Source organism: Equus caballus, chromosome 14 (assembly GCF_041296265.1).
Source record: "Equus caballus isolate H_3958 breed thoroughbred chromosome 14, TB-T2T, whole genome shotgun sequence".
Taxonomy (NCBI): Eukaryota; Metazoa; Chordata; class Mammalia; order Perissodactyla; family Equidae; genus Equus; species Equus caballus.
In genome coordinates, this window is record NC_091697.1 from 37,584,598 (window position 1) to 37,599,914 (window position 15,317).

General features: G+C 46.3%; 1 protein-coding gene across 10 annotated transcripts in view; it reads right to left on the bottom strand.

Annotated features, from left to right (window-relative positions):
- The window catches only part of CYFIP2 (cytoplasmic FMR1 interacting protein 2), a 125,237-nt gene that overhangs the window by 86,900 nt on the left and 23,020 nt on the right, over positions 1–15,317 (bottom strand). For all 10 annotated transcript variants that reach the window (XM_023617332.2, XM_023617329.2, XM_023617333.2 and 7 more), the window contains 6 exons: positions 12,682–12,759; positions 11,052–11,153; positions 7,395–7,576; positions 5,515–5,611; positions 4,036–4,164; positions 1,299–1,403 (listed from right to left, as the gene is read on the bottom strand). In XM_023617332.2, coding sequence (XP_023473100.1) covers positions 1,299–1,403; positions 4,036–4,164; positions 5,515–5,611; positions 7,395–7,576; positions 11,052–11,153; positions 12,682–12,759 — 693 coding nt within the window. The remainder of the gene's footprint in view (positions 1–1,298; positions 1,404–4,035; positions 4,165–5,514; positions 5,612–7,394; positions 7,577–11,051; positions 11,154–12,681; positions 12,760–15,317) is intronic.

The window sequence follows — 15,317 nt, forward strand, 5'->3', positions numbered from 1 at the left end:
AGTTCTAAAAAACACTGCATTAAACAAAACAAGAAACAGTCCATACAATAACCCTGTGAGGTCAGTACTATTATGATCCCCATTTCACAGATGAACAAACTGAAGCTTAGGCAGCTTAAGGGATTTTTTCCTACAAAGTCAGAACAGTCAAGGAGCCAGCATTACAACCCAGGGCTCTGACTCACCTACGGAATCCTACCGAATCCTCCAGGGAACCCTACGAAGGAGACACTCTTAGCATTCATATTTTTTCAGGCTGGGGAACTCAGTTTCAGAGAGGTTTTGTAACTTTCTCAAAGTTATCCAGCTATTAAGAGGCAGAGCCAGCCTAAAACCCAGCCCGTGTGAGCGAGGTGGAGTTCCCCCACCCCACCACCATCTCATCCGCGCTGACTTCGGGCAGAGGCAGGTTTTCTAAGGGTCTCGTGAGACAAGCCCTGTTTTCATTCCGGGCAGCTCCAGAGATAAGTGAAAGTTCTAGCCTCGAAAAGAAACCAAGCTAAGCCACAGGATGCCTTCTGGTGACTTATTTCCCCTCGCTCTCGAATAGTCGGGGGACCCTGGCCCAGCCTGTATCCCCTCTACACCACACCGCCGAGGGGTTCTGCTCTGCATGGTAGGCCTGGCTTTTCCATGTCTGACCTGAGGCTCCACTCCCTGCCTGAAGTGCCCAACGCTGGAACAAACTGACAACATGGAATTCAATTGCAAATAGGAAATCCCTTTGCGAAAACCTCAAAGGCTTAATCTATCCATGAGGTTTTATTTTTAAAGACTCGGGGCCAGAAGATCCCATCTCTGAGGCACTGGAATGGACAGAGCGTGTGATGGACGCTGATAAGGCATTCGGCCCAGAGGCAGGGGCAGCAGAGGGGGCCTCAGCTTTTCGCAAATGTGAATCCATTTAAAATCCAGTCTTTAACTCCTGCTTCTGTGACTTCTGATTTATATTAAAAATTAAAGCAGGCGCTGTCTTCTGGGATGCACTCCTTTCTTTAGAAGGCAAGGGATTTCAGGAATGGGAAAAAGCACTATGGGAAGAATCGTAAGGCCTCCTGGCTGAATTCCAGCTGAATCCTGAGGCTGGGAAGTGTCTGACTTTCGGAATCAGCCTTCTATCGTGTAGATTCCCCTGCTGAGGGCAGCTGGAGGCCCTGTCATTCTTTCTCCTCCTCCTCTCCTGGTCTTTAGAGCTACAGTGCAATCAACAGGCCCCACTGCTTGCTGGCTAATTTCATTCCTTTCCCCAGAGAGACCACCCCCGGGCGCCCTGCCTGGTCCCAGCTTCAGGCGCTGACCTTAAAGAACTTATCAATTTTGCTGAGGTTGATTCTCTTCTTGGCATCCAGTTTGTAAATGTTACTGACATTTCCATCCATCAGGTAGAGACCAAAACCCATTACCTGGAGCGAGAAGGGGCAAGCACAGAAGAAAGTCACATCCACTGGAAAAGTTACAAAATCAAAAACAGTAGGTCTGTGCATGTGGACATGCACACACCTTGTAGAGAGACATTCTTTCTTTCTTTCTTTTTGTGAGGAAGATTGGCCTTGAGCTAACATCTGTTGCCAATCTTCCTTTTTGCTTGAGGAAGATTGTCACTGAGCTAACATCTGTGCCAATCCTCCTCTATTTTACATGGGATGCCACCACAGTGTGGTTTGATGAGCAGGGCTAGGTCCGCACCCAGGATTCGAACCTGTGAACCCTGAGCTGCTGAAGCAAGGTGTGCAAACCTAACCGCTACACCACCAGGCCAGCCCCAAGACAGACGCATTCTGTTATAAAAACCCACGCATCTTCAAATAAAGGACACATAGGTCTCCTTTCAACAAGAAATTTGATTTCTGTTAAGAAATGCAGACAGCCCTTTAGTAAATTGTGACAGTGGCCACTACTTGAGTCCTTACTATGGGCCAGAGTCTGTGCTTAGGGCTTTTAACAGGCATTGTCCTTAATTCTCACAACAATCGTCAAGTTCTACACAATAACCTTATTCTATAGATGAAGAATTGGAGACGCAGAGAGGTTAGGCAGCATGCGAAGGTCACACAGCTAGTAATTTGCAGAGACGGATCTGAACCCGGACCCAAATGACAACAATGTTTATGAACTCAAGAGGCTTCTTGAGACAAACGAATGAATCTTGCTCATTGTTGCATCCCTGGGGTCTAGCAGTCACAGGCACTTGACGAAAACCTGCTAAATGTTGAATGAATGTGAAACATTCATCTCTTTCCCCAAGGAAACTATAAGAATGTAAAGATTCCTAAGGAGCCATTGGTGACTTCATTAAAAAAAGTAACAGTTTTACCTGACAATGCTCTACAAGCAGGCTGATAGGCCAACACTTGATATTCCAGCCCATTAACAGTTTTCTGAATGCTGGCTTGTTTTGCTCTTTCTGTCAAATGTACATACAGCAAGCCTGAAGGGGGTCTGAATAACCAGGCTACAAGCAGCTTCTCTTGGCTCACAGGTGCTGTGTGACTGTGGGTAAGTCACATAAGGGAGGGGATGAGAGGACTCTTAAGGTGGCTTCCCCCTTAGCTGCATTTTGTGGTTCTGCCAGAATTTTCCACTACGGGTGAATGGCGCCGCCTGGTGGCACCAGAGTTCACTAACACAAACTGCAGAGACCCGTGAAAAGCAAAACTGTTGGCGACCAGACTGAGAGAAGGAAGAAGGCTGGGAAGCTGAGATGTGGAAGGATTAAAGGCAGGTGAGAGAAAATGAGGGCCTGAGAATTTGATGGCAGCATCTAAGAGCGCTTAGTGGACTAGAATTAGCAACCTAGTTTGTAGAAGCAGCAGGTCTGAGCAGAGCTGCCATAACTGCCCAGGATAGCACTCGGCAAGAGGGGCCACCGGACTGTGGGCGACTTCTCTGGATCTCTGACTGTGCAGAGGAAGCCAGAGCGAACAAGCCACAAAGCCGTCCTGTCCTGCAAACTTCTCGAGGTGCTATGGAAACCGTGACGAAGGGAACACCAACAGGGCTGGATTCTTAGAACAGCAAGAGTGACATGGAGGAGGAGGAAAAAGTGAACTACCAGGAGGACCTTGAAAGGTGAGGTTCTGGGGAAGAAAGAATCACAAGGGGCTAGGCAGCGTGTATAACGAACATGGAGAGGCTGCTTGTTTCCATGCTATTGCTTTCAGAGAAATCAGAAACAGCCTCAGCAGCTAACAATAGAAGAACAGCTACAGAAATGAAAGCTCATCCCTAGGACATTACTTACTGGCTGCATAATATTCCAAATACATTTACTAAATGGGATAAAAATTACAAACACACATAATCTATGTATATTGCATATGTTGAAAATATACAAGCTTAGAAAAATTAGAAGGAAATACGTCAACATGCTAAAAGTGTTATCTCTGGATGGAGAGATTGTGAGAGATTAAAATTTTTTGTGCCCTTCTGTATATTCCAAATTTTCTACAATAATAAATAATAATTTATATTAATAATTACAAGTTAATAACAAAATATTAATATACTATATGACAGTATATAATAAAAATATAATATATTAATGATAATATTAATAATAATAACTATTACCTGATAATTTAAAAATGAAACTTGTAAACTAATGAAACAAATGTGACCATTTTGGCAAAACAGAGCAAAAGCTGGAAGATTTTACCTTCCCTCTGAGTTGGCAATTTCCCCTCCAGGAACTCTGACCTGACAAGCGTATGTTCACAAAGACTGTGCTACAAGAGTGTTCAACGCAGTTTAGCAAACAAATATCCAATGACAGGGGATTTGTTCAATAACAATGTCCCCAGACAATGGAATCCTCGGCAGCCATTAAAAGTTACATTGCAGAAATATCCTTAATGACATACGGAAGGGTGCATATGACACATTAAAGGAAAAAAATCAGGTTACAAAACTATGTGCAGTAAGATCTGTATCAGTGTTTAAGTAAGAAAAAATAAATACTACATTTTAAAAAGGATTTTAAATAAGAAGGAAGTCAGAGGGCAAACCCAGGTCCTGGGTGTGTGACGGCGGGCGTACCTTGAGGAGCATGTGCTTCTCACTGGGGGTCAGGTACATCTTGTTCTCGTAGTAATCCACGCAGATGTTGACGATGTCGGCCAGCAGCTCCTCATAGCCCGGGATCACTTCCAGTTGCTGATGGAGACACTGAACAGCAGCACCCCGCTCTGTTAGCCCCCTCCTGCATCCTCCTCACCCACACCAACGCAACACAGAAGGCCCACTGCTGGGCGGCGGTGGCAGCGCATGGCCCATTGACTGCCCCAGGTCGGGGGACCCTGCATCCTCTCCTAATGTCCCCACAGTGGTTGGTCACAGCTCCTGCACATCTGCATGGCATGGAACTCTCTCCACTTGGGGCCCTCCATTTTATTTGCTGACACTTCTGATGGTTAGTAAGTACTTTCTTGGGCTGAGCTGAAAAGCAGTTCAGCTTTACAGAAATAGGCCTGTAGTAATCTTGGCTTAGTTTTGAGGGTGCGGACTTAGCCATGAGGTCTCCTCAGACAATGGTGAGAAGATCCAGCCCAGTGGAGGAGAGCTGGGCTGGCAGGTGTCCCCCTCCTGGCAGGACACAGCAGTACAGAAACATTTCCCACAAGAGAAGGGTCTGAGGTCTCCACCTCAGGCCCTTTCTCTCCAAAGGGACAAACGGAGCCCATGCAGGGTATCCAGTGGAAGACACTAGCAAGGAGGTCTCCACAGGCAACATGAGGCTGTGTGCCCAGGAAAGCAACCTGGCGCCTCAACACTGAGCAGCCTTCTGCACGTAACCAAGAGCAGGAGGGACCCCGTGAAGCCAGCAGCATCCCTGAGAGAGATCTGGGCCTGAAAACCCTTTGAAGACGGAGGGCCCTCTCAGTTTTGGCCTGGGTTCTGCTGACATTCTTGCTGGTGCCTGTTTAGGTTGAACTGCCGGATGAGCAAGACAGGTCATGGTTACGTCAGGCAGAGCGTGGGAGCCACAGCTGAGTGGGGGTGCCTTCGCAAAGCAGTGGCAGTCATAATAGCTACATCTTCTTATGTCCTAACCATTTGTCAGGCTCTGCATGCTAAGAGCTTTTATTTATAGTATCTCCTTTATTTCTCACAACAGTCCTGTGAGCTGGATTCTCATTAATATTCTCAAAATAATGGCCCCATATTACTGATGAGGAAACTGAGGCTTAGACCTTGCCTGAGGTCTCACAGTGGATCAGTGGGGGTTGTAGGATTAGAAATCAAGACCATCTAACTCCAGAACCCATGCTCTCTCCAGCTCCACTGACGCAGGGCCAGAACACTGGCTGGGAAGGCTTTCAGAGAACAAAATCCGGAAAGGGTGAAAGGGAAGTCTGTGGTTGGAGGAGAGACTTAAGTCTACAGCTTAAGTGTCCAGTAGGGTGGTGGGGACAGAAGATCTGGACTGAGCTCCTCTGCTCATGGTCCACCCAGCCTTTAGGCCCCTGCCTGTGATCCTGGATGCCAGGCCAGGACTAACAAGGAGTCTGCCATCACCTGGGTGATCCTGTTGTGGTTGGCCAGGAACATGGAAAGGTTCTGTGACTCCTGGATAGACTGGGGGTCCGCCATCTTCCTCAGGAACTGTGCCGCCCTGAAATACAGGTGTTGTAGAGAAGATGCTCAAGCACAGCCAGCCTAAACCAGGCCTCGTGGGCTCCCACTCCCACCTAACCCAGAGTTACGCTGTCCCCCGGGGGTTAACGAGCGCTGAATATCACAGGTGACTCTGACGTCAAAGGAGAGTGTTCTGGGGTCACATCCTTCAGAGCTGTTTACACCCTTCTGATAAGGGTACTTGAAATAAAGAGGCAAGAACGCACTGAAGCTCCAACTCAGAAAGTGTAAGGGCAGCTAGCATCCCAGCAATCATCCTTGTGCCTCACAGTGACCTCCAGTGACACTGCACGGTGGTCACAGAGAAGACTCGCAGGCAGGATGTTCTGTTTTGTTGAGCATTCTGTTATTTACAGGAAAATCTCAAAGTCTCTAAAGCAAAGCATTGTATGGAAAACAGAAGTCCACCGCACTTAACAGGATAACAGGTGAAAGGATGATGGGTGTCAGGAACTCGCAGGACTTAAAGGGAGAAAAACACAGTGCCCTGGACTTTTCGAGCCTAAGCTGTTGTTGGTGCAGCTGGTGTCATGACAGACTGTGAAACACAGACAAGACACCTGCCCTGCTCATGACCCTAGCCGGTCCACAGGGCATGTCCGTTGGGACCACAATGGGAGGAGTTGACCAAAATGGGGAAAGACTAGGGCAAGATGTAGTACGAGCTATCTATGAAATCTTGGTGGAGGCTGCCATTTCTGGGTCAGACTTGAGATGGCACTCTGGCTGCTGGGCATCCCTAGGCTTCACAGTTCACTCAGGAGGATAAAATTTTGCAAATCAGTCTGTTGTCTGCTTTCTCCAGTTACTTGGGAGCCCCTGGAGGATGTGGTTCAAGGAGGAGGGGCCCTCTTCATCAGTGACACCAAAAAGTCCTTCCCACGAGATATGTCCAGACGCTTCAGAGCTCATCTGAGCTCAACAAGATAAAGGATATCTGTTGCTTTTGACTGCCCTCCCCCCAGTTTAGGTGGCTGTATCATAATTTCTGGAGAGGAATGACCTCCTCCCCCACTCTCAGTCCTTCTTTTTTGTGAGCTGACACTGACCCCAAGGGTGAGCACCTGGGGGTGCTCCAATCAGAACACCCCAATCCCCAAAGTGACTGAGGGAAGGGTTAACACTGAGCAGAGCTGGAGCAATGACAACCCTCCTTGGGACTTTTGCAAAAGTATTTGCAAGGAGGAGCATCCTTTCCTTCCTTTCAAGCTGGGCTTGCTACACTGGCCGGAGGGAAGCTCAAAGCTGCTGGGGGCCACCCCAGGGCACGAGCGTGCCTGAGAATGAGGCTGATACTGAGGAAAGTCGAGCTGAGTGACACAGGGAACCAGGCCAACGACATCTGAGGACCTGGATCCAGGTACACCGGGGCTTCTCAGTTCTGGGAGCCAATCCAGTTCCTTCTTTTACATAAGCAGTTGGAATTGGCTTTCTGATTCTTGCAGGAAATGAGTAATGTGACCATTTTATGATTATCTTACTGGTCCCGTATTGAATGGGGCAACAGAGAATGTGCTGCTCCATGGGTGGGGGAAATGAGGATTCCATGTTGAGACAGAAAACCCTGCAAAGACCCCATTCTCCAAAGGTTCAGCTCTGCATCTTATTCCTCAAACCGCGAAAACAGATTCAGGCCCAACCGCGCCGTGTTCGAGGAATGGCCAGTTGGTGCCGGCGAAGGCACCCATTGGAAGGGCTCCATCCTCTTCCTTCCCTGGGCTGGCTACGCAGGAGGAGGGGCGTGGCGAGGGGGCCCTGACCTCTTGTAGGCAGAGTGGTCGTTCTTGACGCTGCACTTCATATTCTTCAGCTCGTCCAAGACAGCGAACATGTTGATGAACTTGCCCAGGGTCAGGAGGTAGGCCTCGGAGACAAAGTCCTTCCTCCGCTCGGCGTGGCACAGCCGCTTCACCTCGCTGCAGAACCGCTCGATGGCTTTGCGCTGCAGGCAGAGGGGCGGTGAGTAAGGACAGGGTAGGCTGGTGGGCAGCTCCCTGCACTACATGCTGGGGAGCAGGGTCAAGGCTCCCTGGGCCCTAGGGGAAGCCTGGGCATTCAGAGAGAGGCAGATCTGCCAGGAGGTCTTTCTCAGAGGAGGCCCTACATCCAAACCTGATTTCTAGAGGGAAGCCTGGCACCTGCCCCCAAATGAATCAAACGGACTCACTCATTCACTGCAACTCTGCTGAGCAGCCTATGTCTTAGGCATGTTTGTATCCCAGTGCCTAGGACAATATCAGGCACTGGAAAATAAGGGGGTAGAGATGGAGAGTGAAAGAGACATTCAGAGGAACAGGCTCATTCATCCAATAAATAGTATCTACTAAGCACCTATGACGTGCCAGGCACTGTTCTAGGCATTGGGGTAAAGCAGGGAACAAAATGGAAAAAAAAAATCTCAACTCTAAGGAGCTTATACTCTAGTGAGGGAAGACAGAAAACAAAATAAACAAATTCTCTATGTTAGATTATGATATGTGCTCTGGAGAACAGTAAAGCGGGGGATGGCGGGGAGAGGGAGGGCGGGAGGAGCTGTACATTTTAGTAGGAAGAAGATCAGAGAAGAAATCACCAAGAAGTGACCTTTAGGAAAAGAGTTTGAAAGAGGAGAAGAGAGAGAGGGGATAACTGAGGGAAGTGTATTCCAGGCAGTGTGAAGGGCCAGTGCACAGGCCCTGAGGTAGGAAAGTGACTGAAATGGAATGAGCATAAGGAAGGAACCAGAAACAGGGTCAGAGGGAGGCTGGGGCCACTGGCTCTTGCAGGCCATTGTGAGGGCTTGGGCTTCAACAACTAAGCAAGTAGAGGGGATGTGGGAGGGTTCTGAAATAGGATAAGGTGGTCTGAATTATATTTTAAAAGGGTCACAGTGGCTGCTGTGGTGAGAAGAGACTACAGAGAGCAAAGATGGAAGCGGAGAGAACAGCTGAGACCATTACTGCACTTAAAGGTAGAGTTGCCACATGACCCAGAAATTCCACTCCTGGGCATCCTCCCAAAAGAAATGAAAACCTATGTCCACATAAAAACTTATACGTAAATGTTCATAGCAGCACCGTTCATAGTAGGCCCAAAGTGGAAACAACCCAAATGTCCATCAACTGATGAATGAATACATAAAATGTGGTGTATTTGTACAATGGAATAGCAGTCATCCACAAAAACAAATGAAATATTGATACATACTCCAAAACACATGAACCTTGAAAACATGATGCTAAGTGAAAGAGGCCAGGCACAAAAGGCCACATGTTGTATGATTCCATTTATATGAAGTGCCCAGAATAGACAAATCCATAAAGACAGAAAGTAGATTCGTGGTTACGTAGGCTGCGGGGGAGAGGAAAGATGGAGCTATAATGGGGTGACAGATAAAGGGTACAGGCCTTCTTTTCTTCGGTGATGAAGATGTTCTAAAATTGGTTGTAGTGATAGATGCACAATTCTGTGAACTTACTAAAAACTACTGAATTGTACACTTTAAATAGGTGAATTGCATGGTATATGAATTATATCTCAATAAACGTGTTACCAAAAAAAAAGCAGTTGAACGACAACAATAAAATGAGGCTACTGCAATAATCCAGAGAAAGGAGGAAGAGGAGGAGGAAGAGGAGCGAGGGGGAGAGAGAGAAATGACTCCTTACGTATGTGATCTCTCCAGGGGCCTGGGATACGCTACCAGCCAGACATTTCTCTCCTTCAAAGACCAGACCAAGCCACACTTTCTCCTTCCAGAGTCTAAGTCCAATAAAACTTTCTGAGATGATAGAAATGTTCCATATCTGCACTGCCCAATACAATAGTTACTCAACTACTGAGTGGCTTCTGAGCGCCTGAAATGGCTGGTACAACTGACAAACTGAATTTTAAATTTCATTTCATCTTAATTAATGTAAACAGCCACGTGTGGCTAATGGCTACTGTATTGGACAGTGTAGTTCCAGATTATTCCAGATCCTCCCTTCTGTAAACATCTCTTGTCAGGAGGCCCTCAGTTTAGCACTTAGTTTCTAGATAGTTTTTCTTTCTTGGACCTGCCGTCCCAAAGAGACTGGAGGCTCCCTGAAGGCAGGTCCAGGAGGCTAATAACAGCAGCTGTGGTTTGTTAAACTGATGTAACAAGGGCTGTACTGGGCCCGTGACCTCATTTATCCTCACCACAAACTGGTGAACTAGGCATTATTTCCAAGGTGCGAAAACTGAAGGTGTCAGAGATGGTAACTCACAGGCACACAGTCAGAATGTGGCCGACCTTTGGGTTCCTCTGCCTCCGCAGCCAGCGTTCCTGCCCTGGGCTGCATGCATAGCACCTTCCCCAGACATTCCCATCTCCTGCCCCCAGGAGGCCAGCACCGAGCTGGGAACAGGGCGGACATCCGACCAGTGTTTGCAAGCCTACTTACGAAGCTCAGCTCTTCACTGGAGCATGCGGAGGGCAGGTATGTGGCATGACTCCCACCCCAGGGTGCAGACTGGTTTTAGAATGTTCAACCTGAACTCCTGAACAGCTTCCAACATAACCATAATAATCAACCTGTTTGCCTTATTTGTCCTCTGTCACTTCTGTTTAACTAGCTTGCCCTCTTACCTTTCATTCATGGAAGCCCTTGGCTCTCTTTTCTCTTGTCCTCCTTTAAATGATCACTCTCCCTGGCTTGCCAGCTGGTCTCCCTGCTGGCACTCTTCTCCCCTCCCACCTTCCATACCTGTACTGCCCCCATTTCCCATTTGCCACACAGTGGCCAGAACGTTGTTGTAAAGCCTCAAATCAGATCATGTCACTAGAAACCTCCAGCGGCTTCTATGGTGCTTGAATAAAATCCACATATTCTCTTCATGGCTTACAGTGCCCTATATGATCCGGTCCCTGTCTACCTCCCCGACCTCACCTGGTGTCACACCCGCTTCTCACTCTGCAGCCTCCTTGGTTTCATCCTATTTCTTAAACACGTCAAGTCCTTCAGGCCTCAGGGCCTTTGCCTTTGCAGTTCCTTCTGCCTGAAACCCTCTTCCTCCAGGTCATCAGACACCAGCCTCTTTCTCACCATATGGATCTCAGTTCAAATGCCACCTTCTGAGAGGCCATCCCTAAAGCTACACCCACGTCACAGACACCTTCTATCCCAGAGTTTTTCAAAATTTTACTCACAGCACTTAGTATGCCCTGAAAAGTGTTGTGTACTGTTTATTGTCAGTCTCTCTTCCCACCCAAAACACACTCATATGCTCACTAGGATGTAAATTACATGGAGAGAGGGGGCTTGTCTGTCGTGCTCACCCACGGGTGTGTCGGGGGCTCCCAAAGTATTTGCTGAATGAATAAATAATATGGCACAAAAATCCAGACCCCGGTGTCTAGAAGAGCAGGGGGCCTTCTCAAGTCTCCTGATCCAGATCCACCTCTGAACCCTCACCTGAAAGTACATGAACTTCATGAGCTTGGTCACCTCTGGCTCCAGCACCTCCACTGTCTTCTCATAGATCTCCACTCGGTTGGGCTGCTCGTTGCATTTCACCTGCGGGGAGAGGGGGTTTCATACATTCTGGTTTGCCCAGGCAGTCCTGGTTCACCCCTATTGTCTTACTAATAGAGCCCTTTCTCACTCTTGAATGCACCTCATCTAGGATGATAAAAGATATGGTCACCCTAGCAAGAGGAGACTGGGATAGCCCTGTCTGACAGGTCTGACTGGGGGCAGAACTGCTTCCCAGACATTGGCTGCAGGAAAGAAACCAGCAGGTCCCAAGAAGAGAACCCTCCTCCCCTTCCATCTCTTCTGTGCCCTCACCATGAGCTGTACACACATCCACACTGATCTGCAAGGTCTCCCTCCTTTGGACTTTTCCCCACTCCTACTCCAGTGCAGCCCCACTGGATGCTAAACAGAGAAAAACACTCTGTCCATTGCTCCAGATGCACCTGGGGCAAAGCCCCCTGGCCATATTTGGGCCCATCAAGAAACCCATTTTCTCTGCCCAGTGGTTTTCAACACATCAGAATCACGTGGCAGATGTGTTCACAGCATGCACACCCAAGACTGCCAATAGCTCGGCCCAAACTGAAGAGTGAGCCAAGGGTGACACAAGGACGTTCTTCACACTGTTGTTTAGAAATTCTTAAAATGGTAGCAACGAGCTAAATATCCATCCATTGATGATTAAACGGATAAAATATGATGCATTCATGCAATATCATTATGTAACTGATAGAAGGAAGGAGACAGATCTAGGTGAACTGGCATGGAAAGACGGCTACCATTAACGGACAGTTGCAGGACAGTAAGTGTAATTTAATCCCATTTTTGTTAAACAAAAGTGTGTGTGTTTGTGTGTCCGTATATAATACAGGCATAGAAAATCCGAAACAGTGCAAACCAAACAGTTAATAAGTGATTAACTCTGGGGGCTGGGATTGGAGGAAGGGAGAGGAATAGCTGCTGCTTACTTTACACACCTGTGGTTTGTTGATTGTTACAATGGGACCCACAAATTATATGATGATGATAATATAATATAATATAATATAATATCCATGTGTATCAACATGAAAAAAGTCAGTAACAAAGAATTACGAGGAAAAAAGTAACTGGTAGAATAATATAAACAAGAAACAACACACGTTTGTAAATGATAATAATTTACAAAATAATATTCACAGGAATATTCATGATATTAAATGAAAAAGATCCAGATGAATATGCAGCGAAGTGTCCACAGTGACTACGCTTTGGTGGGAGGTGAGTTTGGGTGGTGGGCTGAGGAGGTGTGGATATCTTTTTACTTTATACCTTCCTGCCATGGTTTGGGTGCTGTACAGTTAGCATATACCACTTTTGAAATGAAATATATTGAACAAATTTTTTTTTAAGTTGTTGTCAGTTTTATGGGAAGCTCTCTGAATGTCTTCAGCGTGTCCCCTTGGATAAGAGACCCTGCCTCACTCCCTGCCACCTAGAGGAGACCAGCAATCTGGAGGGGGGTGTGGTGGAGGGTGGTAGCACTCTCTGGAGGGGCAGGAGACCCACTCGGCAAGGACGGTCTCACCTGGGGGATGGCCCTGGAACAGCTACGCCAGGTGTACAGCATGACGGCATACTCGTGCCCTTCCTCCAGCATTTCATTCTGAAAAGCAAAACACTCTCAGCAGGGAGAAACTTTGCTGGTGCCACAAGGCTTCTCAACAGCCGCCCCAAATCCTTACTACTCACAGTGTGGTCTGTGGACCAGCAGCATCGACATCACCTGGAGGCTTATGAGAAACGCAGAATCTCAGGCCCCTCCCTGGGCCTATGGAATCAGAATCTGCATTTCAATACAATTCCCCCCTGACTCATACTCCCAGGTGCATAATACATTTAAGAGGCTCTGGCCTAATTATCCTCAACAGACACCTAAGGGCTCTACAAGCAGGCCACATTTTTGAAAAATGGATGGCCACCTTAGAAAGAAGAAGGCAGATCTATTTGTTCCAACAGCAAAAGTTCTCCCAGATATACTGATAGCAAGAAAATAAGCAAGTAGCAAAACAGCATATATAGCAGAGAGGTTAAAAAAAACAAACAAAAAGTAATAATTATGAGAGCATATTATTGAGTATTGAAAAATATTTTGGTGGAATATATACCAAGCTATGAATAGCAAGCTCTCCATGGGGCTGGATAAATAGAGGCTTTCACTTTTCATACCATACAATACTATAATGTTTGCACTTTTCTAAGAACCTATCTTACTATTTCATAAGCAGAAAAATGATTGAGATCAATTTTTAAAAATAATATAGAGCAGATGTAAAACCCACAACGGCATGAAAAATAAATCTGAAAACTACAGTGATGACTCACCTCACCTAGTAAGCGCTACTGTGGAAAGAGCCCTAAAAACTCAGGGTCCAAATATGTGGGCTCATATCCCAGCTTCATCATTTAGCCCTTTGGCCTTCAGGAAGTCACTTAACCTAAAATTCTCCATTTGGTCATCTGTGTAATGACGATGACAATAACAACCTCAGAGAATTTTATGAGAATTAAATGGAATATACATACACATGCACGCACACTAGGTAATCTGCAAAGGGAGTTAAGAGTATTATTACCAAGAAAGACAGGCTGGCAGTTTCTCAAAAAGTTAAATGCAGAGTTACCATATGAGCCAGCAATTCCACTCCTAGGTATAAACTCAAGAGAAATGAAAACATACGTGCACACAGAAACGTGCACACTTGCTCATAGCATTATTATTCAAATAGCCAAAAAGTGGAAACAACTCAAATGTGCATCAACCAATGAATGGTAAATAAAATGTGGTGTATCCATACAGTGGAATAGTATTCATCTATAAAAAGGAATGAAGTAGTGACACATGCTACAACATGGATGAACTCTGAAAACGTGCTAAGTGAAAGAAGTCAGACAAAAAAGGCCAACATTGTATGATTGACTTAGATGAAATGTTCAGAACATATAAATCCATAGAAACAGAAAGTAGATCAGGGTTTGCCAGGAGATGGGTGCAGAGAGGAACTGGGAGTGACTGCTAAGGGGTTTGGGGTTCCTTTTTGTAGTGATAGAAATTAGTGGTGATGGTTGTATAACATTGTGAATATATTAAAACAGAGTGAATTGTACACTTTAAATGCTGAATTTTATGTTATACGACGTATATCTCACCAACTACAAGAAAAAAGAGTATTACTAGACCGTCTCTTTTATAAATCTTTCTATCGATACAAAAATGAACATTGACTGATTTATCTTTTATTCCACATATCATACCTATTTCATAATGTCGTCCTAGCACATGATCAGATTCAGTTTGGAGTTTATTATTTTTTATAGTTTTGTTTTCAACAGCAAATGTCACACTTTCAAAATGATGAGTCACACTTTCAATTCTTAATTTAGAGGACTTTTTAAATCAGTAACATGTTGTCCTTGAGACCAGAGAGAACCAAGATCAAGCCTGTGGGTCTCCTGCTGCCATTGCTTCAGAGCACGTGCCAAAAAAGGGAAGTGACAGTAACACAGGGAACAGGTGTCTACTTATTAGCACCAAACTGCCCACCAGTAGGTGTATTCCAACTCACTCATTCAATGAAGGTTTTACTGAGCACTCACGGGTCCCAGGCTCTGTGCTACATGCTAGGAATAGGGTGGTGAACAGGAATGATGTGGCCTCTGCCCTATGGACAGTTAGGTGACCATCAACCAGTTTGTTGCATAAGTACGCCTGGAACATAGAGGTCAGGACAGTGGGTGGAAAGAGCCTCTGTAGGGCCGCCAGAGACTGAGTGCTGTTCCTGACTCTGCTTGGGCTCCACTTTTACCTTGAAAATGTCATGGTTTTTCTCATTTCGAGGTAAAGAGGCTCTTTTTATCACTGGTTCTCAACACTGGCTGCACAACAGTCACCTGGGGAACTTTGGAAACTCCTCATGCTCAGGCTGTGCCCCACCGGACGTCAATCATTATCCCTGCGGGAGAGGTCCAGGCATCTCCATGTGATTCTGATGCACAGCCTAGGTTGACAGCTGCAGGACTAAGGATCTCCAAGGTCCTTTATATTTATAAGAGTCTGTAAGTCCATGACTTAAACCCAATGCGAATTCAGCTCTAATTTCAGGGCTGGTAGTGACAGATTGTATCCCTCAGCACTTACTTTGGACACTCAGCTCCCATCTCACT